The sequence below is a fragment of the Natrix helvetica genome (assembly GCF_964273705.1).
Source record: "Natrix helvetica genome assembly, chromosome: 5".
In the NCBI taxonomy this organism is placed as follows: domain Eukaryota; kingdom Metazoa; phylum Chordata; class Lepidosauria; order Squamata; family Natricidae; genus Natrix; species Natrix helvetica.
This window is the reverse complement of record NC_138551.1, coordinates 108,410,642-108,437,772: the sequence shown is the minus strand read 5'-3', so window position 1 is coordinate 108,437,772 and position 27,131 is coordinate 108,410,642. Positions and strand designations below refer to the sequence as shown.

Genomic DNA, 27,131 nt, shown 5'->3' with positions numbered 1-27,131 from the left:
TCTACCTCGCGGTTGATTGGCCAATTAATGTGGATCCCAAAGAGGCAATATTGTTACAGTTAGGATTTATATTTCGCTTTCTTCGCTTTCAGCAATTTCCAAGATATAAAATTGCAGTAAATAAATAAGTTGATAAATGCAACAGAAAAGTATTGCATCATAGAGCAATAGGCCAGTCATTTTACCTATCAAAAAGAAGGCCTCTTCTTTGATATTCCCTACCTTGTGAAATATTCCCCTGGTTCACATGCAACTGCACACGTAGTGAATATTATCTTTGCTATCCCAAAGGTGAGATACTGATGGTATCTCCATCTCTGACATTTAGGGCAGGAATTCTGGGACACATCTGGAGAGCAACAGGTTGGAGAAGGTTCATTAAGGCTTTTGTCCTCCCGTATCTTGGTTGATATTGTCCCAATGGTCTTTTTCAAAAGGCAACTGGACTTTGTTTTTCCTTGAAGACGTTTCAATCTTCTTCAATTCTTCTTCTTCATAGATGAGAAGCGAAACAGGGAAGAACCAGAAAGTCCAGTTGCCTTTTGAAAAAGCACCTTTGGAGTATGGAGAAAATAAACAGACAAAACCAAGGTATCAGTTAAAAATCTCACTGATAAACAGAAAAAGGAATTGAAAGAAAATTGGCTTACAGATAGCAAAAAAAGGTTAAATACCTTGCTATTTATCTAACAGCAAGATGTGGGACAATCAAAGAGGATAATCATACAAAGGTGATTCAACAAATTAAAGTGGATTTGGAAAGGTGGAAGGATGTACAGTTATCTATGATGAATAGCAGTTGTAAAAATGAAAATATTACCAAAATTACTTTTCTTATTTCAAACAATACCGGTAAAATTAGAAAATAAATTCTTTGATGAACTGAATAAAATCACTGTGAAGTATATTTTGCAAGGTAAAAAATCAAGAATAAAATTTAAATTGTTACAGGACTCTAGAAATAACGAGGGTGGGTTGGACTCCCAGACTGGGAATTATATTACCAGGCCTCAGCTCTCACCTGACTAAAAGATTGGGTAAATTTGAAACACAAAAGACTATTATTACTAGAAGGGCATGACTTGCAATTAGGCTGGCATGCTTTCCTTTGGTATGACAGAAATATGGTGCATAAATATTTCCAAGGCATTATGTGAGGAGCGCATTTAAATCACAACATATATAGGAAAATACCAGTCTGGCTCGCCTCAATAGAGGGAATAATATATCCAAACCTTATAAATTTGGGAAAAAATGTATGTTACAAAGATACCTTAAATGAAAGGGGTGAACTTAAATCCAGACAACTGCAGAGTCAGGGGATGGACTTATCTTGGTGGCCATATTTTCAGATTCAGTCAAGATACGAAAAAGATTTTAAAATATGGGGTGTAAATAAAGAACAAACAGCATTGGATAAAATTTTAATGGGGCAGATGAAAAATTGATTTTAAAAAATGTAATTATTTACTGAACTATAAAATGGAGGAAGAAATAATTAAAGAAACGATGATCACCTAGGCCAGTGGTCGGCAAGCCGTGGCTCGCGAGCCACATGCGGCTCTTTACACCCTTTAATGCGGCTCTTCTGTGTGCCGGGCGCCCGCTCCCCTCCCTCCTCTCGGGCTTCGGAGGGAAGCTTCTGCAAAAGCCCGGGCGAGTGACAAGTTCCCGCCGTTACAAAGTCTCAGAGGCTGTAATTTTCTGAGCTGTGCGCGCGCACCTGTTTTCCACGGCGTGGAGCAGCGGCGAGCGATGATTCCGGAGGCCATCAGTGGGGGGGCAGGGTCCCCCCTCACGTTCCTCATCTTCCCGGATGGCCCCCGGAATCATCGCTCGCCGCGCAGAATCTCACCACTGCTCTACGCCGTGGAAAACAGGCGCGCATGCACAGTTCACAAAATTACAGCCTCCGAGACTTCGTAACGGTGGGAACCTGTTGCCACTCGCCCGGGCTTATGCAGAAGCTTCCCTCCGAAGCCCGAGAGGAGGGAGGGAAGCATTCCGAGGGAGGAAGGGCCAGTTGGGAAAGGGGCTTTGCTCCTGCTCGGGGCCGTAAGCTTCCCTCCGAAGTCTTGGGATGTTCTGAGGAGCCCCCAAGGAAAAACGCCGCTGCCAGGTAGTTAAAAGTACCTCTCTGATTCTGTCAGACTCTGTCAGTCTCTCTCTGGTTCCCTCTCTCACTCCCTCTCTCTGTTCCTCTCTCTGTCTGTCTGTCTGTCTGTCTGTCTGTCTCACTCACACACACACACACACACTGTGGTCACCTTGTTGAGTGTTCCAATCACATTTGAAACACTCAACAACTGGCCTGCATTTATGGTATTTTGCAGCATTCTGCAGTCATAGGACCAATGTGATTGGAACACTCAACAAGGTGACCACAGTGTGTGTGTGTGAGTGAGACAGACAGACAGACAGAGAGAGGAACAGAGAGAGGGAGTGAGGGAGGGAATCAGAGAGAGACTGACAGACAGACACACACACACACACACACACACAGAGACAGAGAGGGGGAGGGAGGGAGAGAAAGATAGACAGACACAGAGAGAGACACACACAGATACACCCACATACACAGAGTGACAGAGAGAGAGGAAGGGAGGGGAGAGAGACAGAGGGAGAGACAGAGACAGACACACACACACACAGAGTGAATGAGTGAGAGACAGACAGACACCCACACACACAGAGTGAGTGAGAGACAGACACACACACACACACACACACACACACACACACAGAGTGACAGAGATGGGGGAAGGAGGAGAGAGAGACAGAGATACAGAGAGAGAGACAGACAGATAGACACCCAGAGAAAATGACAGAGGGAGACAGAGAGGGAGGGAGGGAGGGAGGGAGGGAGGGAGGGAGAGAGAGACAAAGAGCCAGAGAGAGAGAGAGAAAGAAAAAGAAAAAAAGAAAGAAAGTGGGAGAGAGAGATGAAATTAAAAACAACAACATACAAACCTGACTTACTCAAACTATCCAAGGAAATGCAAGGCCAATGTTCACATTAGTGGTTGTGACTTTGTCAGTCATTGTAATTTTCTCTACATTGTAAGGCAAATTTTACGGAATTTAACGTTATCGATAAATAATATTGTTCTAAAGTTTTTGTTTTATTAGTTGTGTTATTTGTATCCTCCCGACCTATGTGGATACTTGCATGCAGAATATTCTCAATAAAAACTTATTGAAACTAAAAAACAGTGTACCATCCTATGTATTTTCGGTTTTAAAAATGTGGCTCTCAAAATAAATTTCAATCGTGGTTTTGGCGAGATTTGGCTCAGTTGAAAAAAAAGGTTGCCCACCACTGACCTAGGCAAAGAATTTTAGATATAAAATATAATTAGAAAAATGGTTAAAAATTTGGGATAGAAACTACAAACTAACTATGGCTTCAGCCTATAACGAAAACCTCTATAAAACATTTTACAGGTGGCATCTGCCACCTGCAAGATTGGCAAAAATATATAAGAATTCATCCACCAAATGCTGGAAATGCAACCAGATCTCAGGAACCTACTACCACATGTGGTGGACATGTACAAAATAAAGGAATTACTGGGAGAAAATACATAACTGGTTGGAAATGATAATTGAGCAACATATTGAGTTTAAAACAGAAACGTGCCTCTTAGGTATACTATCAGAAAGTTATGATAAAGCAACCACATTAGTGTTACATATACTGAAGGCAGCAAGAATTACATATGCTAAATATTGGAAAAACACCCCATCGGATGAGAATATAATTAGGAAAAATTGGGATTGTGCTGAAATGGATAGATTAACCTTAAAAATTAAAGATAAAGAAGACTTGAAATATGGAATGCATTTTATGAATGGATAGAGACAAGAGGTAGAAATGAGAGGGAAAATAAGTTTACGAATGTCAATAATTGTTAGTCTGACTATAGTAAGGAAAAATTTGTAAATAGGCTAATGTAAGTAGAAATTTAGTTAAAGTTCTTTTTTTCTTTTTTGGTCATACCACTATAATTACTATTATTATATTATTTTTATTGTTATTAGCCTATGTGTTAAGATTTACTATCAACTTTTTTTGGCTCTGCTTTATTTGCAATTGTTATCTTGACAAAGCACTGTCTTTTCAATAAAAAAAAAATGAAAAATGAAAAAGCCCCTTTGGGACAGCCATGACCTGGATGGCTGATAATCTCCAGTTGTCTGATATTATTAGGAACAACCAAGGTATGAATTCAATTGCCCCCAAAAGGCAAAAACAAAACCTGATGCTTATGTTTGGTGGAAGGGTTTCTTTCATACTGAATTCTAAGAATTTGTTTAAAGAATGTAGGCTGGAACTACTTTCTCATGTAAGTATGTGAGTTTGTGCTCAGACTTTGGAAACTGGTTTGATTCTGTACTTTATTTTCTCCTACAGAGACACCACACAAAGAGTGTAATCTCTTTTCCAGAATAATTTGAAACAGGAACAAATATGTATCATACCAGTGACATTAGCAGCAATCAAGTTACATATACTTCTTTATATATTTGATCACCTGGTTCTTTCCAATTGTGTTGGGATTACAACCCCCAATATTCCCAAAAGCAGGACCAAAGGTTGAGTAGTCTGGAAACTACTTTGAGAAAGTCATGTTCAATGAAAATTAAATTTTTCTAAGGCATTGTTCAGAAGTTTCCAACTAAGTGACAGCCTTTCAGTAATGCTGTTAGAATTGGGATGCAAAGAAATAGATGGCCATTAGGTGGCAGGAATGTTGCTGCCATCTAATGGTGGTTTGGACTTTTGGATAGGGTAGTCCAGTTCTGCACAAGTGGTTCTCCCCCCCACCCTCCTGACAAAAATACATCAGAATCCGGCAACTTACAAATTTCAAAAGGCAAATATTTTCACGCAGGGCTCCCACGCAGCCGGCAAACCCCAGAATGAACATCACCCCTCCAACGAACAAGATAAGGAACACAGGATCAAAGCCATGCAGGCGAGTCATCTTGGATAGGTCAGACAGCACACCCTAAAATGGAACACAAACAAACGAAGATGAAGTCCTGCTGAAGCTTCACATGTGACAAACAATGCAGACATTCCCAATGACAATCCAAAGTGCCATGAGCATGCCAGGGTTCTACAAAGTACAGAAAATGTTTAACCTTCTGACTACAAGTGCAAAGTCCTATTTTCCAAGAATCTCACTTTATTTACTCTCTTTAAATAGGTTTATGGGGATATAGCAGAGAATGCAGATTGGTTCTATGGTAGAAGGGGGGAAATGGCAGGATGGGTGGGCAAAAATTGTATAGTTAGATGAATGAATCAATCAATCAATCCACCAGCAATCCCATGAATTGCCCCCTTCAAAAAACCATCAATCTCTTTGTAACATGTATCAGGTTTCTATGATCAAACAGTTTGCATGTTGTCCTTCCTTCTTTCCTTCCTTCCTTCCTTTTTCCTCCTCCTCCCGCTCCTCCTCCATCATCATCCATTTTACAAACATTTCTTAGCAAACTAGTGCTGCTAAGGACACTTTTCTCTTTCCAGGATTGTATTAGGGGAATGACAGAATACCTATTACACTAAAAGGTTTGCTTGTATTTATTAATCAAATTTGTATAGCCATCCATCTCACCCAAAGCAACCGAGGCTCATTTTAATGTTGGATTGTGAATGAATCCAATTCTGTAATGGAAAAATTGGACTCTGAATAAGAATACTCAAATGAAGGCCTAGTGCAAGATTTTTAAATAGGCAAATGGATTTTCAGAATAAACAAGGAGAGAAAAGAAAATGTTGCTTGCCAGATGCTGTTCCCAAAAGGAATGTGTTTTAACATTTTCCTTAGGCAAGGGGGCAGATCTCATTTGCTTCAATATTTTAAACCTTTGGTCCAACAAAATGCAACTTATTATTTACTTTGAATTTTGAAGGGGGGCCTGTTAATAGATAATAGTTATTCGCCGTGCACCCAGAAAGCACAGTGCAATTCTTTTTCCACTGATGTTTTTTTTTTAAATCCTTTCAGTCACTTTCCAAAAAGACACAAGAGAGATGGCCCTCATCTCTCATATAATTCTCTTGAGTTTTGCACAACAATGTTTTCCAAAAAACAAATTTACTGGAAACCAGGTCATTGTTCAACTAATAAATCCAGAGGTTTTTGATCAGTGTGGCCTTGATGACAAACCAAGTTTATCGCTGGCCAAGGAGCCTCAGAAAGCAGAGAACAAGAAATCTGAGAATGAGGAAATATAAGAAGCCTCCACTAGATGGAGCAAAGGAGCTGAAGATGGCAAAGAGTGATTTTATTGCTGTTTGGGGCAGGGTTTGCTGGTGTTCTATAGTGGTTTCCTGCTTCTGTGACAACAAAGCCAAATAGCTGTTCACTTGATGGCTGTTCATTAACTAGCCCTTCTCAACAAAGAAGCCATCAATTCTCTAGAGTTGCTTCTTGTTTTTAGACACCATAAAGCATAAAAACAATCATAAAACACTCAGTTAGAAAAAGCTGCTTAAGCTAAGACTGCAGAAACAACAGAGGAAAGGATTGTGAAGATGGCAGAACCACAGAAATGGCTGAATTAACTTCCCTACTCTGGGAGGGAACACAACTATTTTTATAAAGGACTGGAAATCTTTTATGGAGTTTCTACTGAACAGGGATACAAATCAATTTCTGAGTTTACTTTTTAATAAGGGTTGAATATAAGGAGAAGGGAACCATGTTATGTTATTTAGAAATGGAGAAACTGTTTCAAGTATATTTATCAAGAAGATGAGACACAACTTTTTAAAGTTTCTTTTCTTCATTTTCTATTATTTTCAACTCACTCCTTCCTTGCTTGCTCTTCCCTTCCTTTTCTATATTTTAATGTTGATCTTTTAACTTTGTGTGTTTATACGTGTGTGTGTGTGTGTGTGTGTGTGTGTGTAAAAGAATAAGCTACACGCACACTACTCAGTGCAAAAACTACAGTGCAGGAAACAACCTAGACAGATTTAGACAACCTAGTCTACTTTCAGTTTCAACACACCCAATGAATAGAGACTACCACCTGAGAAGCTTTTGGTAACATCCAAGTGGAGTCACCTTCTTCTGTATATGTCCTTTTAAGTGTTTGAAGACCATGACCATGTTCTTCTTTAGTCTTTTCAAGGTTAAACATTTCCAATTCTTATATACCGTATTTTTCAGAGTAAAAGACACACTCCCTCAAAAAAGAAGGTGAAAATCTGGGTGCATCTTATACATTGAATACAGCATTTTTGGCTTCCTGAAACCTTGCCCCCTTCGCAAAATGGCTGTGCATAACCTTTAGGAGGCTTCCTGAGTGCTCCTGGGGGCTGGGGAGAGCAAAAATGAGTGGAAAACGGGCCATTCTCCCCCCAGCCCCCAGGAGCACACACCCCCAAGCTCCCCCTACCCCTGGGCATGTGCGGCAGAGACCTGAAAATCAGATGGCCGGCGGGAGGCATGCACACACACACACACACACACACAGTGGAACTAGGCTGGGGTGACAGCTTGTGTGCCCGCAGTGAGGGCTGTGCGTGCCACATGTGGCACACATGCCATAGGTTCACCATCACGGGTTTAGATCCTATGATGGTTAAAAGGAATTCACTTGCTTACCTTTTCACTCCATGCCCAAAGACCAGCTCCAAGAAAGGCAACACCAGCTAACTAAAAAGAAAAAAGAAAAACATACCGTACATATTATTTTGTGCAACCGATACAAAACAGTCAGCAAGCACTAGATACAGAAGGGGCAGAAGTAAAAGCTTCTCCATGTGATTTCTCTGTAAATGGTTTAGGTCTATGATGCATGTTGGGGGACAAAAAGAACATGCCTTAGCAAATTTGCATCAACGAGATCCACACTGGATGTGAGTTGTCTATTAGAGATAATGCAATCATTGTATGCTGGATAACGTGGCTCAAACCTCTGCATTTCCAACAGTGATGACAAATAACCAATATCCATACTGGGGGTTAGAAGGAAAAGGAAGGAAATTGTTGTGGGCCACCAGCGGATCTGGCAGCAGATTTGGACAGTGAGGAGATTGGGGAGGAACCTGGGCCAGTCCTGGAGTCTGGGGAAGGCTCTGATGAGGGCTCTGAGTCAGAGGCAGAGATGGGACCATGGCCGTCTGACAGTTATCAGCTACCTTCAGTGTCGGACATCATTGGGGCAGAAGAACAGCTGGAGCCTGTTCCCAGTGTGCACATGCACAGAGTTGCCAGATGAAGGGAACAGCTAAGGAACAAGGGTCCACTTGGGAGTAAGGCCACAGGTGGATGGTGAACTGCCCCTCCCATAGAGAATAAAGACAAGCAAAAGGGGAGTGGAGTTTGCAGGAGACAATTGGTTCAATTCATTAGGGTGAAGATCTGTTCCTGACTTCTTGCCAACTATTGTCTGCTATAGAGTGGCATTTAGAAGATATCAGCCTGGCAGCTCTCCAAGCCTGATAAAGGTCTGTAGCTGTGAAATCTCATGAAAAATTGTTAGCCAGGATTTTGCTGGAGAGGAATTCATTTTAACTAAATAAAAGGGGTTTTATCGGCACGAGAAGTCAGCTTCGTGCTTTTGGCAAGCCTAGGTCAGAACAGAAATAAAACTCACCATTTTATAAAGATTGTACAAAGCTAGGGTGTGGAATATTCTGGGCAACCAATCTCAGAAAGGCTAGTCAGCTGTACGGAAACAAGCAAGAGAAGTAAAGCCAGAGAAGAGAAAGGGCGTTGGTACTTACCTGATACGCCTCTTCTCATAGTGGGGGAGGAGTATCCAGAATGGGTTAACCTTGTCCTCTCGTTGATTGGACTGAGTCAGGTAAGCTTTTTGGGACACGCCCTGGTCACCAGGTACCACCCAGTTATCGGTGAAGAACTCTATCCGATTCGTTGCACCATTCACTCCAGACTCTTATTCCAGTTTTAAGCCTTTATTGGTTTAACCTTCAACATAACCATTTAACAACCAAACATAATGCTTAGCTACATAACCATGTCAGGGAGGGACTGGATACTTCTCCCCCACTATGAGAAGAGGCGTATCAGGTAAGTACCAACGCCCTTTCTCCATAGTGAGGAGGAGGAGTATCCAGAATGGGACGTACCAAAGCCTACACGTCCCTAGGGAGGGTGACGCCTGAGGCAACATGCCCCAAACTCATGGTGAGGCGTGGCCCCCGCCCTGTGGACCACCTGTAACACCCTGCGGCCGAATGATGCTTCTGCCGAGGCAAAAGAGTCCAACTTATAGTTCCTCACGAAGGGTGAGGGTGAAGCCCATGTGGCTGCCCTGCAGATTTCAGCCAAAGAGGCCTGCGTGGCACAGGCCGTGGAAGTGGCCGCGTTTCACGTGGAATGAGCTGTGATATGGCTTGGTGTCGGCAGGCCATGTGATTGGTAGGCAGTAGCAATACAGGTTCACAACCACCTGCCTATGGTGGTGGAAGTCACCTTGTTTCCGAGAGACCCCGGCTGGAAGGAGACAAACAGGGCTTCAGATTTCCTGCTTGGCCTGGTTCTTCTGAGGTAGATCCTCAGAGCCCTCATGTACAGAGTGTGCCACTTCTTCTCTAATGGGTGAGAAGGATCTGGGCAGAAGTTGGGCAAGATCAGTTCCTATGCACGAAACAGGTGTTGCCTCCAGGAGGCTTGTGCCCTAGTTTTCCTGCTTGCCCGGCAAAGGTCCTCACTGTGTGACTCCGGTCTCACTCAGTGACCAGGGCAGCGTGCCGCCCCAGAGGGTTTGTGGCAGTCCTTCCAGGTAGGAGGAGGCTGTAACACGGTACAGGGAGGCAAAATTCGCGGGTCCAATTCTTTTTCTTCTATTTATTTTCAATTTGCTGGAGATCCAGAATGGTCAACCGTCCACTGAGTGGACTTCCCCCTCACCCTTTATGAGGAACTATAAGTTGGACTCTTTTGCCTCGGCAGAAGCATCATTCGGCCGCAGGGTGTTACAGGTGGTCCACAGGGCGGGGGCCAGGCCTCACCATGAGTTTGGGGCATGTTGCCTCAGGCGTCACCCTCCCTAGGGACGTGTAGGTTTTGGTACGTCCCATTCTGGATACTCCTCCTCCTCACTATGGAGAAAGGGCGTTGGTACTTACCTGATACGCCTCTTCTCATAGTGGGGGAGAAATATCCAGTCCCTCCCTGACATGGTTATGTAGCTAAGCATTATGTTTGGTTGTTAAATGGTTATGTTGAAGGTTAAACCAATAAAGGCTTAAAACTGGAATAAGAGTCTGGAGTGAATGGTGCAACGAATCGGATAGAGTTCTTCACCGATAACTGGGTGGTACCTGGTGACCAGGGCGTGTCCCAAAAAGCTTATCTGACTCAGTCTAATCAACGAGAGGACAAGGTTAACCCATTCTGGATACTCCTCCCCCTCACTATGGAGAAGCAAGTAGTAGGGCTGTATTACTATTATCCTTCTCATCTTCCCTATTACCTTCTCCTATTAGTATCTTATAGTTTATTATTTTGTTGCTTGTATGTACACCCGGGGAGCTTCTGGATTGGAGACAAATTCTTTGTGTGCCCAATCACACTTGGCCAATAAAAATTATTCTAATTCTATCCAAAGGAGAGTGGAGCTTGCTAATTGGAAATATATGGGAAGGAAGGAAGATAGGTCAGGTTTCCTGCATCAAGTCGGAGTTACAAAAGGAAATGGTGACATTAAAAAAAGAAACATCGGATTAGCTAAAAAAACGAAGGAGAACAAGGACTCCATCTGGTAGTTGGAGGCACAGGAAGAGAGGGAAGTCTCTGGGATGAGATAACAGATCGCACCAAGTCAATTCTTCTGCTATCTTTTTTTAACAAAGGCCATTCTCACTTTCCAAAGACCAGGAAGACAGCTGAGCTAGCAAGTCAGCATGGCCTTCCTGAGCCCTCTTATTTGCTGACTCCACAAGACTATTGGGAAAGAGAAACTCTGCAAGTAAGTTATCCACATGGCTTTTCCAAGCCTGCATCTGCTCAAGCAGCCTGCAGGCAGGCAGAAGGCTTAATCTTCAGCTACAATTCTCTGGAGCAATAAAATGGGGGGAAAGACAAGACAGAAGTCTAGGATTGTGCTGGAACAGCTGAAAGCATTCAGATACCATCTCAACATTCCCAAGCAACTCTTTCAACTTCAGAAAAAATATTCCTTGAGCAAAGAAAAAAAAAGACTCTTCCAACCTAAGAACATTTCTGGAAGGGTTGGAACACTTTATGCACGACGAAGCAACTGATTCAAGCTTGAATATTGCAAGGTCAACAGGTCATGGCAATCCCAACGGAATTCTTTTGTCCTTTCTCCAGTAATCACTTTTTTTGAAGGGTGACAGAAGGGGGGACATATCAATCCACAATATGAAGAGAGAACTTTAAGTAAATGGTGGCAAAATTGTGTGGACCAGTCAAAGAACTAATGTATAGTTTTACCAAAAAAAATAGTAATAATACATCCTTTGATTCCAAAAATCTATTTGTTGAGGAGTGTGTTAAATTGAACCATTCTATCTCACGTACTTGTTTTCTGTAGAACAGAATTTTCCTATCTATTCCCCATATAAGAGGAATAAATACAAGTCTACGGAAGAGAAAGAAACGTAGCAAAACAGCAAATGGGGGGGGGGGGGGGAGAGGAGGAGGAATACAGACAGATAATAGGTAAATAGGTAGGTAGGTGAGTAGGTAGGTAGACAGACAGCCATACAGAGAGACAGACAGACGTACTTTCAGATAGGCCTGGGAACTATTGCATTAGAACCAATTTCCCCTGCTAATCAAAGTAGACACTGAGATGCGATACATCCTTTATTTTTCCATCACACTGGTAGATGCTCCACCCCATCTGTTCAAAGGAAGTTTATTTTGAGCTCAAAACAATCAGCACAGATGGGCACCATTTCTGCTAATTCACTGTTGCACAAAGTCAGAGAAGAAAACAGAATTTTCATGTGAAAATTTTGGAATCAAAAACGCTTCAGAAGACCTTCATAAATTAAATGTCAGGTTTTTTTTAATGTTCCTATTGTGCTTCTTTATAAGATAACAATGGGTAGAAACTAACCAAGGAGAGAAGCAACCTAGAACTAAGAAGAAATGTCCTAATGGTGAGAGCAATCAACCAATGGAATAGCTTGCCTTCAAAAGTTGTGGGTGTTCCTTCCTTTCTTCCTTCAGACCCTTTATTTTCCACTTCTCTCCTGACATGCAGATTAGTCAGGACATCATGAATGTATGGAAGAGAGAGGAAAAAAATGGAGTTCTAATTAGGCGCAGTTTCCAAACAAGGAAATCAAAATGTCTATTTACTAAGGTAAAGGTGCCCCTTGAATATATATGCTAGTCGTTCTCGAATCTAGGGGGCGGTGCTCATCTCCGTTTCAAAGCCGAAGAGCCAGTGCCATCCGAAGACATCTCTGTGGTCATGTGGCCAGCATGACTAAATGCCGAAGGCACACGGAACATTGTTACCTTCGCACCAAAGGTAGTTCCTATTTTTCTACTTGCATTTTTGCATGTTTTCGAACTGCTAGGTTCGCAGAAGCTTGGACAAGTAATGGGAGCTCACTCTATTACACGGCGCTAGGGATTCAAACCACCAAACTGCCGACCTTTCTGATCAACAAGCTCAGCATCTTAGCCATAGAGCCACTGCGACCCTCTTCTATTTAATATGAAGTGAGAGGATACAATAAGTTCTGGCTTCTTTTTTAGTCTAATTATAGTCTCTCATCAGCTGAAAGGATCCCTTCTCGAGATCCAGCTGGCTAAGGACCAGAATGCATTCAAGGTTTCTGCTTCAGCAAATGGACATGGCTGCTGTTTTCCTGCTAACAGATGTTTCTTGACATGTATAATCATTTGATTTTGCTTTGCCTGTGAAGATGCAACATTATTTCTATTCTGTCTAGATGCATCTAGGGTACTGCATCCAGTTTTGCTCAGCACACTATAAAAAAGATGTGGAGGCTCTAGAAAGAGTGCAGAGAAGAGACACAAAGATGATTAGGGGGCTGGAGGCTAAAACATACAAAGAACAGTAGCAGGAATTGGGTATGTCTGATGGTGAATCTATGGCACGCAGAGCCCTCTCTGCGGGCAGGCCAGCTGTCACCCCAGCCCAGCTGCACTGTGTATGCACGCACCCCTCCCACCAGCCAGCTGGTCTTAGGGTTTCTGTCGTACATGCACGGGGGGCAGGGCGCATGCATGGGGGGGACACTTGCGTTGCATTTTGGGCTCTCGCGCAGTGCCCCCATGCCCCATTTTGGCTTTCAAGTTGGTGCAAGAGGCCTTCCAGACTTAAAATGGGGCACAGAGGGACATGCTTTCAGCATGCAATGACAAAAAGGTTATCCATCACTAGTCTAGTCTAATGAAAAAGTCACATGAAGTACAAGTACCACTTTGTAAAGCCTTAGTAAATCACACCTGGAATACTGCATCCAGTTTGGTCACATTATAAAAAAGTTGTTGAGACTTTGGAAAAAATGCAGAGAAGGGCAACTAAGATGACTAAAGGCCTGAAGACAAAAACATATGAAGAACGGTTACAGGAACTATGGCTAGTCTAAAGAAAAGAAGAACGAGAGGTGACATGATAGCAGTGTTCCAATATTTGAAGGGCTGCCACAAAGAAGAGGGGGTCAACCTGTTCTCCAAAACACCCAGAGGGCAGGACAAGAAGCAACGGATGGAAAATGATCAAGGAGAGATTCAACCTAGAAATAAGGAGATATTTTTTGACAGTGAGAACAATCAACCAGTGGAACAGAAGTTGCCTTCAGAAATTGTGGGTACTCCATCACTGGAGGCTGCACAGTCACTTGTCAGTAATAGTATATGGCACTGGTTCTCAACCTGTGGGTCGGGACCCATTTGGGGGTTGAACGACCCTTTCACAGGGGTGGCCCATCGGAGAACATATTTTCGAAAAAATACGGAAAACATAAAATAATTTTATGGTTGGGGGTCACCACAACATGAGGAACTGTATTAAAGGGTTGCGGCATTAGGAAGGTTGAGACCCACTGGCATAAGGTCTCCTGCTTGAACATGGACTAGAAGACTAGAAGACCTCCAAGGTCCCTTCCAACTGTGCTATTCTGCATCTCGTTCTGTCCGAAAGTCTCAGAGATGTTTTCAGGAGGACCTTACAAGTTATTGAATAGCAGAAAAAGGTTCACTGCTGAATCAAACCCACAGCCACTCAGATGTATGTGATTCATACATGGACAATGTTGCTTGCCTCAGCCATTTTTAAGGATAGCAATTTTTGAAAGGATGAAGCAACCCTTCCCTACGGAGCTCTGTTCAAATCTAGGAGTTTTTGATGTTTCAGTAAGGCACATGAAAATAATGAAGTTCTCCACTTCTCCTTTCATGCAGCTCATGCAGCACAACAAAGAATGTTCTTTCTGCACCAACTCAAAAAAGCTCTAGCTGCCCAAGGAGCTGCTGATACAGTTTTACAGAGGAATTATTGAGTCTGTCATCTGCACCTCAATAACAGTCTGGTTTGGTTCTGCAACCCAAGACTTCAGAGGATAATTAGAACTACAAAAAAAAACAATTGCTACCAACCTGCCTTCCATTCAGGACCTGTATACTGCACGAGTCAAAAAGAGGGCGGTGAAAATACTTACAGACCCTTCGCATCCTGGACATAAATTGTTTGGACGCTATAGAGCACTGCACACCAGAACTACTAGACACAAGAACAGTTTTTCCCCAAACACCATCACTTTGCTAAACCAAGAATTCTCTCAACACTGTCAAACTATTTACTAAGTCCGCATTACTATTTTCATCATTCCTATCACCCATGTTCTCCCACTTATGTCTGTATGACTATAAGTTTGTTGCTTGTATCCTTACAATTTATATTGATTGTCTCCTAGTATGATTTGATTGCTTATTTCTACCCTATGACTATCATTAAATGCTGTTCCTTATGATTCTTGATGAATGTATCTTTTCTTTTATGTACATTGAGAGCATCTGCATCAAAGACAAACTCCATGTGTGTCCAATCACACTTGGCCAATAAAGAACTCTATTCTATTCTATTGATGCAAATCATGAGGCTAGTTTACAGACATAAAAGCCATCCAGCCAGCCCTACCTAGTTACAGATGGACAGGAAAACCTGCTTCTGTCTCCCAGTACAATAGATCTTACATTTGATCAGATTCTTGGCTGATCTACAGTGACAGCAACTTGTCCTCAAAAGTCCTTCTGATCACCTGCTGTCCGGTTATTAAAGTAAGAGAGATCATCCACAAGTATAAGGTTTGGGTTCATCAGTACTCCAATATATCCATCAATCCACATCAGCCAATGGGTCTGTAAAGATTCTATCTCAGTGTTTGGAGGCTGTGATGGTCTTAATCCTACCAAGGCTGAGTGGGTGTAAATATTATGGAATTCTGGATCTGGGAATATTCCATCTTTAAAGTTGGATGGGGTTCCAGTTTCTCGTTCAACATGTATAACCTGAGAGTGTCTTCTTGGACTCACAGCTCTTGATAAATGAGCAGAGGGCATCTGTGGTCAAAAGAACCTTTGCATAACTTTATTTGGTGCACCAGCAGTGGTACTTCTTTCCATACCTTTCCTTTCTTTTATTCCCAATATTAGAAAAGAGAAGATGAGCACCAGCAAGATGGATAGACTTGATTAGTGTAGCAATGAGTGCATCATTGGAAGACCTGAAAGGTTGGGTTAGGAACAGGTCATCATAGAGAAAATGCAACTATGTGGTTGTTTAAGGCCATAGTCTTAATTCTAATTCTTGTCCAAACTCCTAACACAATGAAGAGCCTTTGAGTTGAATTTGACTTGTGGATTCATAAACTCATACATGCAGGATTCTTAGAACAATGGGGGAGGGATTTCCTGTATACCAATGGCTGAGCTCCAAATATAATCTTTGGACATATTATGCGAACATCTAATTTTCTTGAGAAGTCAATCTAGGAAAGATGGAAAGAAAGGGAAAACGATGACCAGCAACAAGATTGATGGACACCATTACAGAAGTTGATAGGCACATCTTTGGAAGACTTGAAGGACCAGGTCCAGAACAGATTATCCTGGAGAAGATCCATCTGTGTGATCACCAGAGGGGCACACAAAAAAAAGCTTTGCTTTTAACAGCTCCTTCTTCCTTATTTTTCACACACCTGTGACTTGTGCAGCTTTCCTTCAGAAGCTGTGTTTCAGGGGTCTATGACAATTCGCTGCAGTCAAAGTGCCACAGCCAACTCCCCATGGCCAACTCCCCATGGTCAACCTGCCATGGCCAACTCACTGTGAGACAACTTGCCATAGCGAACAACTTGTTGCGGCACAAGAGTTACACTAATTATTATTATTATTATTATTATTTAATGCTTCTAGACCGCCCCCTCTCCCGAAAGGGACTCGGGGCGGTGTAATATCAAATAAATGGTGGAATAGAGTCATTAAAGAAAAGATGCAAAAGAAGGGACAGAATGAAATGTGAATGATAAAAATTAAATTATTTTATTTATTTTAATAATTGAATTGTTAAATTATCCCATGGCGAGTTGGCCCATCATGAGCTGGCCACAGTGACTTGTCCCATGGCAGGTTGGCCATGGCAAGTTGTCCCATTCTGGTGTCCTCAGTGCTATTCATGACACACACAGAAGAGACTTCAGTTCAGTCTGAAACCCCAGATCTGAAGTGTCACTTATTGCACAGACAAAGATTAAACTGTATCCTTCTGAAAATCAAAGAAAAAAAGAACAATGCCATAACCCTTTGAACTCTCTCTACGGAAATCAAGTAGCTATTCAAAAAGGCCAGACTGCTGCACTTGGGAGACAGGAAGTAACTGTAGATCTGCATGCTCATAAAAGTGGAAACCAGCTGGAATTGCTCAAATAGGTGGATGAGGGGACACAAATCCAATGGCCGCAACTTGTCCTTTCTGCTTAGGTGTTAAACAAGCCTTGTAAAGTACCAAGGGAACAAGATCCATCCTTTGATTGGTGCATTGAATATATACTATTTTTCTAAACAGTAGAATGGAATTCCTTTAGCGGTGCGGTTTTAACAATATATTTTGGCTACATTATGTGAGGATTTTTAGCTCTATGGAAAAGCCTCCAATGCTGAGAAAGTAAAAGTAAGAAAGAAGATCATGTGTAGGAGATGACTAGGCTGAGCCCGAGGGATGGAGGGATCAAATGCATCATCAGTCTTGAATCTCTTCATGCACACAAGAGATTATAGTCCAGCCCACCTTGAATTCCATTGACTCTTGTCTACCACCTATTTGCTTTGAGCATTAGCAATTATGATTCTTGTACAGAGCTTACGCTATCAATAAACCTATATATTCATTTGAACTGCACCGTGGACTCCTGATTTCCTGTGCTTGACATGATGAACTATCAAGGTGGGAGCTACCCAGATCTCAGAAGGAACCTTATTTCAGAGGGTAAAAAATTAGACAATTCAAAGTCTTAGTTATGGTATTGTTCTTTGTTCTTTAATTTGCAGAAGGATACAGTTTAATCTGTACAATTGCCGTGGTGATGAATACACTTCAGGAAGACCTGAAGGGAGAGATCATCTTGGAGATCTACCTATGTGATTTCTAAGAGTTGACACTGACTTGATGACAATTGAATAATTCAATCAATCAATCAATCCAATATTTTCTCCCAGCTGGAAACCTGCAGCCTCTGTCCTTAAGGAAAATAATTCAAAACTAATAAAGGCACTGTTTTCAGCAAACTGTCCTTCACCAAGTATTGGAGGCTCCTGTTCTGCTGGACTCCAGCTTCATGAGTACTTTGTCAGTCAACAAACAAGTCAGCAGAGATTCTCTTAACAATGGCCATTTCCTTAGCGAAAGTCAGGAAAGAAGCTAGCGGAACTCATAACCCTGATGTAGAAACATGATTTAATGGCCACAGGATTCTTACAGTGTGCACAACACTTCAGAGGTGATCCCCAAAAAGGCCTTCGAGACACACTCAAATTTAACACCTGTCCGCAACTCTTCTAAAGAGCTTTATCTTTCCTTGGAAAGTGCATGCTTCTCTTTGTCCTTGGCAGCTGTTGTGCTATCCTAAAAAAGCTAAGGTTGGCCACGGTTAGCCAAGAAAACATGCCATAAAACTAACACTGAGACTATCATAAGAGATCTCCTTTTGCCGTAGGAGCTCCAGGACTGCCTAATTTTGCTCCCAGGAATATCAGATCTGGATTATATCAGCAAAATTCTTCCAAAGCGCTGACTGTCTGGAGGGAATGCCATATAGAAAGCTATGTCACACATAGTTTCCGGTCATCTCCTTCCTCCCTGTTTACAATGGAAATGTGTGCTTTCTAAACTGCTTTTAAATTTTAAATAGCACCGGCTAGCATTTGTGAATTTCCTGTCTCAAATGAGAACCTTTTGCTGCTGATTTTCAACGATACTGCCCCTAAAATTCAAATTTACAGATGCAGGAGGCCAACAGAAACAAAAAGGCATCTTGACTCACAAGGATGCCCATCTTTTAAACAAACCATTCCCATTGCAGGGAGTCCCCAACTTACAACCACAATAGGGAGCCAAAAATTTCCATTGTTAAGCAAGGCAGCTGTTCAGTGAGTTTTACCCTATTTTATGACCTTTTTGCAGCCGACATTAAGTGAAATTGGGTGGCTGTTAAGCCAACCTTGCTTCCCGCATCAATTCTGCTTGTTGGAAGCTGGCTACAAAGGGTTATGAAGGGTGATCACATAGAGACAATGCAACTGGCATAAGTACATGCCAGTTGCCAAATTTTGAGCATGTGACCATGGGAATGCTGCAACGGTCATAGGTGTGAAACCGATCAAAAGTCACTTTTTTAGTTCCATTGTATCTAAACAAATGGTTGTAAGTCAAGGAACTACTTAGGTACTTTCCTAGGGCTATTGACCTTTAACTGCATAGGTCTATTATATAAGAAAAAGATCTCTCCATTAACAGTCGTATTTCTATATTCTGGCTAATACTCTGAATCAAAATGACAATAAAGTTATTCTATGTTGTAATCTAATGTAGAATGACAAACCTTTTCACAATTATGGCCATCTTTGCCATTAATTACATTTAGCAAATATTATTAATTAGAATCTACGGCTAACATCTCCAAAACACTACTATCTTCTTAACTGCATCTCAGGAAATTATTTCAATGGACCCAAGAGAGCTGTCACTGAAGATGATATTTCTGCAACCACCTTAAACAAGAAGGAAAATTCAATGCAATCTGTAAAGCATTTATATTCATGAAGAAGACTGCTAGCTAGGACTGTGGCACGAGTTATTTCTTAGCTGAGTGCACATTTTTTTGTGTCTGCAGAATAATGGCAGCAATAATAATAATATTTCAGAACAATGTTCTTGCAAGTTCAGGTATTTATCATGGAACCACAGTAACACAGTTGGCCAAACTCAGATGATTTCAAAAAAGCTAAGCGGAGCCAGCTCTGCGTAGTACATGGAAATACCAGAGTTGTAAGAAAGACTGGAATTTTTTTAATAAAAAAATAACAAGTGTATGAATCACTTGGAATCAAGTTCAACTTTAAAAAGTTGTTAATGTTTAACATGCCACAATGAGATTCAAAGTCCGTACTATAAAAACTGAGCACAAGATCCTACTCGCTTATTTCTTTACTAGGAACAAGCTATATATTTTAAAAAATATGAAGGGCCAAAATATACTGGAAATCATACATTGTAATGGTGAAGCATCTGAATAGGGACTTCAGATGGTTGACCTTTTCTGGTTCCAGAAGTAAAGAAGAGTCAGAGATGCTTCATACTTGGATAAGACACCAGCTAGGAAATCCCAGGGCTATGAGTCAGATTGAGAAGTTTTTTTTTCCTTGAAAACATTTCACTTCTCATCCAAGAAACTTCTTCAGTTCAGAACTTCCTGTGGATGATCTCACAAGAAAGCAAGGTCAACCATAGCTGAGAAAATGAAATCAGCACCTTAATGAAATCATAAGGAGGCAGGCTGAGTTTGGATGAGTCTTTACTTTCTCAGTGGCCAAGGTCAAACACACACACAAACACAGACAAACAGACACATAGACAGACAGACTTGGGACTTACCCAGAAGATGATGTTGTAGCTGAAGAGGAGATATTTATACCAACAGCTGATTTCAGCAGAAGGATACCGGTAGTAGTGCATCTTTTAGTGGGCAGCAACTGTGCAGAATCAGGGAGAGAGAATTGCTGGTTAAGCAAGAGAAAAGTTACTGGATTTAGCTAACGTAGCTATCCAAATAAGACAGTGTGGCGATCTAGTGGTGAAGATGCTCGCCTCCCACTTGGAAGGTTGAGAGTTTAATCTTAGGTAGCAGCAGATATTTCCCTCCTAGGCGCAAAGAAAAAAAAACCTGCTGTGAAATCCAGGTAGGTGTCAGTAAGGGCAGCCAGCCAGTAAATGCTCAGATACATCCAGTTGCCTTGACTCTACTTCAGATTAAAGGAATCCAGAGTCATAAAACAAAGTTTCATGTAGCTGTCCAAAAAAGTTCAAATTAGGAGAATATGCCCCAAAGAAATCTTCAGAGCACTGCATTCTAAAGCAAATTTTCAAGGGGTCAAATTTATATATGAAATTTGAATGGTGTCCAAGAGATCTCTTTGCCCATGTTCTACTTTTTGGGGGAGAGGTGGAGCCTATATTCTCCTTTTGGGAACATTAATTGAAGGCAACAGAAAGAAAAAAAGAAAGAAAAGCTGAAGCGGTGAAACAAAAACCTAGAAATAAACATGACTCGGACCTCAAAAGCTGTTAAGCTCTTGTTTTTTTCATGTAATTATTCACTACTATAATAAAAATTTATTGCGCAAAACCCAACATCATGTACTTTTTCATCTTTCGCCAAGATTGCAACAATCACTCCCTACTTTAATGAAACAAAAAAAATTAAGAATAAATCTTTTAGAATAAAGAAATGACTTTGGTTAAGAGAAGTATGGATTAAAATATTTCTGCTGTTAACAAATCCGGGCAAACAAACATGACGGTAAGGTCAGATTTAAGGCAATCTTCAACTGGGTTTCTCCCTCCAGAATGCAAGGAAATTGAAGACTGAGATCAATGCTTTTTGCAAATGTTTCTGATAATTAAAATTATGTGCAATTTTATCAAACTTCAGCTGTTAGCATTTCCCCTACTTGCAATCACATCTGCCTTGCTTTCTCATGCCAAATTCCAGATGGAAAGGATAACATGCCAACACCTTTTCTCAAAAAATATCTACCATATTTTTCGGAGTATAAGACGCACCCTTTTCCTTCACCCTTTTTTAAAGCCATTTTTCGCCCTCCCCAAGCTCTAGAGGCTTTATAGGAGCCTGGGGAGGGTGAAAAGAGCCCCCCGCCCCATCCTCGAAGGCCCTCCGGAGGCTTCATGAGCTTCCCTGAAGCCTCCGGAGAGCAAAAAAACAGCTCTACCGGCAAACCGGAAGTTCGGGAACGGACTTCCAGTTTGCTCAGAGGGTCCTTTTGACTGCTCCGGAGGCTTCAGGGAAGCGTCCTGAAGATCCCTTAAGCCTTCGGAGGGCTTCTGGGGGGTGGGGGAGGCTGTTTTTACCCTCCCCAGGCTCCTATAAAGCCTCTGGAGACTGGGGAGGGCAAAAAAAAGCATGCAAAAATGGGGGGAGTGCCTGTAGTGCGCGCATGCGCACTGGGGGGTGTCACACATTGCATTATGGGTGCGGCACGCCCACACACTACCCCCCTACACTCCCCCCACTTATGGCATGCGAGCCAAAAAAGATTCGCCATCACTGCCCTACACCATTTCTGACAGATGACAGTCCAGTCTCTTCTTGAAAGCTTCCAGTTTCCGAAGGCAACTTCTATTCCATGGGTTGATTGTTCTCACTATCAAAAAATTTCTCCATATTTCCAGGTTGAAACTCTCCTTGACCAGTTTCCATCCCTTGTTCCTTGCCTGGCCTTCAGGAGCTTTCAAAAATACGTTGATCCCCTCTTCTATGTGGCAACCCCTCAAATATTGGAACACTGCTTTCATGTCTCCCCTTGTCCTTCACTAGACATGCCCAGTTCCTGCAACCAATCTTCATATGTTTTAGCCTCCAGCCCCCTAATCATCCTGGTTGCTCTCCTCTGCACTCTTTCTAGAATCTCAACCTCTTTTTTATAGTGTGGTGACCAAACTAGATACAGTATTCTAGGTGTGGGCTTACTAAGGCTTTATAGAGTGGTATTATTATCTCACATAATCTTGATTCAACAGATGCAAGGAAGGCTGGAGTTAGATCACTTATGGGTGCAAAAGGAATCGAGACTGATGACATCCTTAACACCTCACTCACTCTCAGCCTGGTCATCTTCTACAGTTACCATATTTTTCGGCGTATAAGACACACCTTTTTTCCTGAAAAAAGAGGCTGAAAATCTGGGTGCATCTTATACAATGAATACAGCATTTTTGCTTCCCAAAGCCTTCACCATAATGGCTGTGCATACCCTTATGGAGGCTTTCAGAGAGCTCCTGGGGGCAGGGGAGGGCAGAAATGAGCAAAAACTGGGCCGTTTTTTGCCTCCCCAGCCCCCAGCAGCACTCTATAAGCCTCCATAAGGCTATGCATGCTAATTGTTTGACAAAAAACAGGCCTGTTTTTGTGAAAAATGGACCGTTTTTTGCTCGTTTTTTCGGGCCCCTAGCCAACTTTTTTTTCCCTTTGGAAAGCTCTTTAACTGATTGATGAGAATTACATTGATCAAGTGCTGTGCCAGCAGAAACACATACCTATCTACTGTATTTCTGTATTTCTCTCTCTCTATCCCTCTACCTACCTACCTACCTACCTACCTACCTACCTACCTACCTACCTACCTACACACTCCCTCTCCCTCCCTACCTACTCCCTCTCTCTCTCCCTTTATCTACCTACCTAACTACTATCGCTCTCCCTACCTATCTACTGAATTTCTCTCTCTCTCTATTTCTCTCTCTCTATCCCTCTACCTACCTAGCTATACTCTCTCTGCCTGCCTACCTACTGAATTTCTCTCTCTCTCTCTCTCTCTCTCTTCTATCCCTTTACCTACCTACCTACATAATTACTCTCTCTCCCTACCTACTGTATTTCTCTCTCTCTATCCCTCTACCTACCTACCTACATACATACACTCTCTCTCTCCCTACCTACCTACTGTATTTATCTATCTATCTCTATTTCTCTCTCTCTCTATCCCTTTATCTACCTACTTAACTATTCTCTCCCCCCCATCTATCTACTGTATTTCTCTCTATATATTTCTCTCTATATTCCTCTACCTACCTACCTACACTCATTCTCTCTCTCTCTCTCCCTACCTACTGTATTTCTCTCTATCTTTCTATCTCTCTGCCTTTCTCTACCTACCCACCTAACTACTCTCTCTCTCCCTATCTACTGTATTTCTCTCTCTCTCTATTTCTCTCTCTCCCTCTACCTACCTACCAACCTACCTACTCTCTCTCTCCCTATCTACTGCATTTCTCTCTCTCTACCTTTCTATTTCTCTCTCTATCCCTCTACCTACCTACCTACCTACACACTCTATCTCTCTCTATTTCTCTCTCTCTCTCTCTATCCCTTTATCTACCTATCTACCTAACTACTCTCTCTCTCTCTCTCTCCCTACCTACTGTATTTATCTCTCTTTCTCTCCCTCTCTATTCCTCTACTTACCTACCTTTTTTAAAAAAAATGTCTCTTGAAAACCTTGTTGCGTCTTAAACTCAGGTGCATCTTATACTCCAAAAAATATGATATCTTTCTGTACCATGTTTCTTACTATAAAGATAACATATTTTTGGAGTATAAGATGCACCGGAATATAAGATGCACCAAGGTTTTGAAGAGGCAAATTTTTAAGAAAAGGTTTTGCACTCTGAAAACCTCCAAAAATGGCCCATTTTTTGCAAAAATAGGTCCATTTTTTTCCAAAAAAAGACATGAATAGCCTTTAGGGGGCTTGCAGAATGCTCCGGGGGGGGGGGAATGAGCAAATATTTTTTTTATCAAACAAATTACATGCATAGCCTTTAGGAGGCTTATAGAGTACTCCTGGGGATTGCGGGGGGGTGGGGGGAAGTGAGCAAAAAACAATCTGTTTTTCAGTCATTTCTGCCATCCCCAGCCCCCAGGAGCACTCTGAAAGCCTTCTACATGCTCTGCATGGTCATTTTGGTGAAGGGACGAGGTTTCAGCAGGCAAAAAATGCTGTATTCAGTGTATAAGACGCACCCAGATTTTCAGCCTCTTTTCTGAGGGAAAAAGGTGCGTCTTACACTCCGAAAAATGCAGTAGTTCTTGATTTACAACTATTTGCTTAATGACTGTTCAAAGTTAAAAATTGCACTGAAAGAAAAGTGACTTATGATCTTACACTTATGACAGTCGAAGTGTCAGGCCTGCAGCCATCTTTTCTTTTGAGTCTTTGACCTGCCATACTTTCTATTATTCTGCTACGCATTTTCTATTGTGAAAAAATGGGAGGGGGGATTGTAAGGAGTCACATACTATGTAGTCACAACAAAATTGGAACTTTGAGCAATATTTTGCCTTGGACTCTGTTTTACTTTTGGATGCTATTTGGAACCCTGACACGAAATATCTCTATGCTCACGTGATCAAAGTCCTGGTGCTTGGCAATGAGCATGTATCGATGAAGGCTGCAACATCCCAGCGTCATATGATCACCAACCTTCCCAGACAATTGCCAACAAGCCAAAACAATGGGGGAAGGTAGATTCACTTAACAACTGCAGTATTTCACCTAACAACCAGACATGATTTGGTTAATCCCCGCCTAATTTAGCAATGGAAATTCTATTCCTAAATATTCCATTTCAAAGAGTTTTGTGATGCTCTCTTAATCCAAAGCAAATGATCGCATAAAATATTAGTACCACTTTATAAAACCCCAATAAGACCACACCTGGAATCCTACAACCAATTTTGGTCACCATACTACAAAGAAGATGTTGAGACTTTGGAAAAACTTCAGAGAAGAGCAACTAAAATGATCAAAGGCCTGGAGACTAAAACATAGGAAGAAGGGCTGCAGGATTTGCATTTGGCTAGTATAGAGAAAAGAAGAATTAAGGGTGACATGATAGCAGTATTCCAATATTTGAGGGGCTGCCACAAAGAAAAGAGAATCAAATTATTCTCCACCTGAAGGCAGGACAAGAAACAACAGATGGAAACACATCAAGGAGATTTTTTGAAGTATAAGACACACCTTTTTCCCCCCAAAAGAGGGTGAAAATCTGAATGCATCTTATACTCTGAATGTAGCTGCCTGGGTCATCTGGAAAAGGGGTAGGTGAAGCAGACAAGGTGCAGGAGGCATAAGGCAAGGTTTGTTTGTTTGTTTGTTTTATTGGATTTATATGCCGCCCTTCTCCCAAAGGACTCAGGGCTGTTTACAACATTAAAAAACACACATCCCAAAAGTTAAAAAGAAATTAAATACATATCCAAAAAAACAAACCCAGTTTATAGGACAATACATTTAAAAATGAGATAAAATTAACAGGCCAGGCCGGCTTGCTAGAAAAGCCAACTTTTTAGGGCGCGTCGGAAGGACCGGAGGTCAGGGATTATGCGAAGCTCCGGGGGCAGCTCATTCCAGAGGAAAGGCGCTCCCACAGAGAAGGCTCTCCCCCTGGGGGTCACCAGCCGACACTGTCTGGCCGACGGCACCCTGAGGAGACCAAGGTGGCTCACCCCTCGGCCTCCCACTTCTCCAGACAACCCAGGTGGAGGGCAGACAGCTTCTGCTCCTCACCCGTGAGATGGAGACGGCCAGGAGGAATGCACACACCATTTTTACAATCTGGGAGGAAAAAGAGCGTTTCAGGCGGCCGGCGGTTCTAGGCCCCGCCACAATCCCCGCAGTTTGGAGCCACCTGTCACCTGAAACACTCTTTTTCCTCCCTGATTGCAAAAATGGAGTGTGCATTCCTCCTGGCCAGATCCATCTCCCATTCCCAGCAAGCCCCTGCGCCTCTGCTGCCTTGGTCGTAGGATGATTCTGCATGTCCCATTTTTTTGAATAGGGAGGAAAAAGAGCACGCCCTTCTCCTCCTTCTCCTTCTCCATCTTCTCTTTTCTCCTGGCCAGATCTGTCTCCCAGGCCAGGAGTAGAAGCCAACCGCACTCCCCCTGGGCTGTCTGGAGAAGGAGGAGACAGAGCAGCAGCTTGCCTTACACAGCACCCGTTTCACCTGCTCCTTCTCGGGTGGTTACAGATGGCCAAAACTGCTGTGCTGCCACCTGAAAACGCTGTTACTGTGATCTCTGCTGCCTGGAACTGCCCAAGAAGGGGCAGGTGAAGCAGGTGCTGCAGAGATCATGGTGGCTGGAAAGGAGACATTTCGTTTTTGGGGCTGCCACTCCCAGGCTTAGACAGTGGCAGCTCCTCACATTGCTGGGGAGTGAAGTCATTGTTGCCATTGTCTCCCCTTAGTGGCCCACTGAGTCTCTGAGGCACCTCTCGCTTGCAGGAGGAGGGCGAGAGCGGCATATACAAAAGCTTCTGAGTAACTGGAAAAGAAAGCCGCGCTTGGAACCTGCTGAAAAGCGCTGCCCAAAAATTGCAGCTTTCCTTCCCAGTTACTCAGAGGCTTTCATATACACTGCCCTCCTCCTCCTCCTGCTCCTGCAAATGAGAGGTGCCTCAGAGACACTAGATTTCTCAGGACATTAAATTGGGAAGTTAAAAACCTGGAATGGGGTACAATCAAGCTTGATTGTATCCCATTCCAGGTTTTTAACTTCCCAATCTAGTGTCCTGAGAAAAGCCTTTGTGGAGAGAAGACTGTTCCTCCACCATCACCCCCAATCTGCCCGGATCTGTCATGCAGCAAAGAGATACAGTAGCTGATAGATGAAAAGTTGGAATGTAAAAGGTGACAAGTTAGTAAAACAATTCCATGATCAATTTCCCAATAAGCCAAAGGGTCTTCCTGTGGGGGAAGAGGTGATTAGTTATGCTTATGTTAACTATCTACATTATTCTCATCACGGGATATGCTTTTCTTCTGAGGGGAGG

The 27,131-nt window shown here is 42.3% G+C and overlaps 1 protein-coding gene across 1 annotated transcript in view; it reads right to left on the bottom strand.

Moving 5' to 3' along the window:
- Window positions 1-27,131, bottom strand: part of TSPAN14 (tetraspanin 14) — a 66,554-nt gene that overhangs the window by 11,514 nt on the left and 27,909 nt on the right. Inside the window, exons 2-4 of the mRNA XM_081956004.1 lie at window positions 20,152-20,249; window positions 7,629-7,679; window positions 4,866-5,012 (exon numbers count right to left, since the gene is read on the bottom strand). Coding sequence (XP_081812130.1) covers window positions 4,866-5,012; window positions 7,629-7,679; window positions 20,152-20,232 — 279 coding nt within the window. The 5' untranslated portion in view covers window positions 20,233-20,249. The remainder of the gene's footprint in view (window positions 1-4,865; window positions 5,013-7,628; window positions 7,680-20,151; window positions 20,250-27,131) is intronic.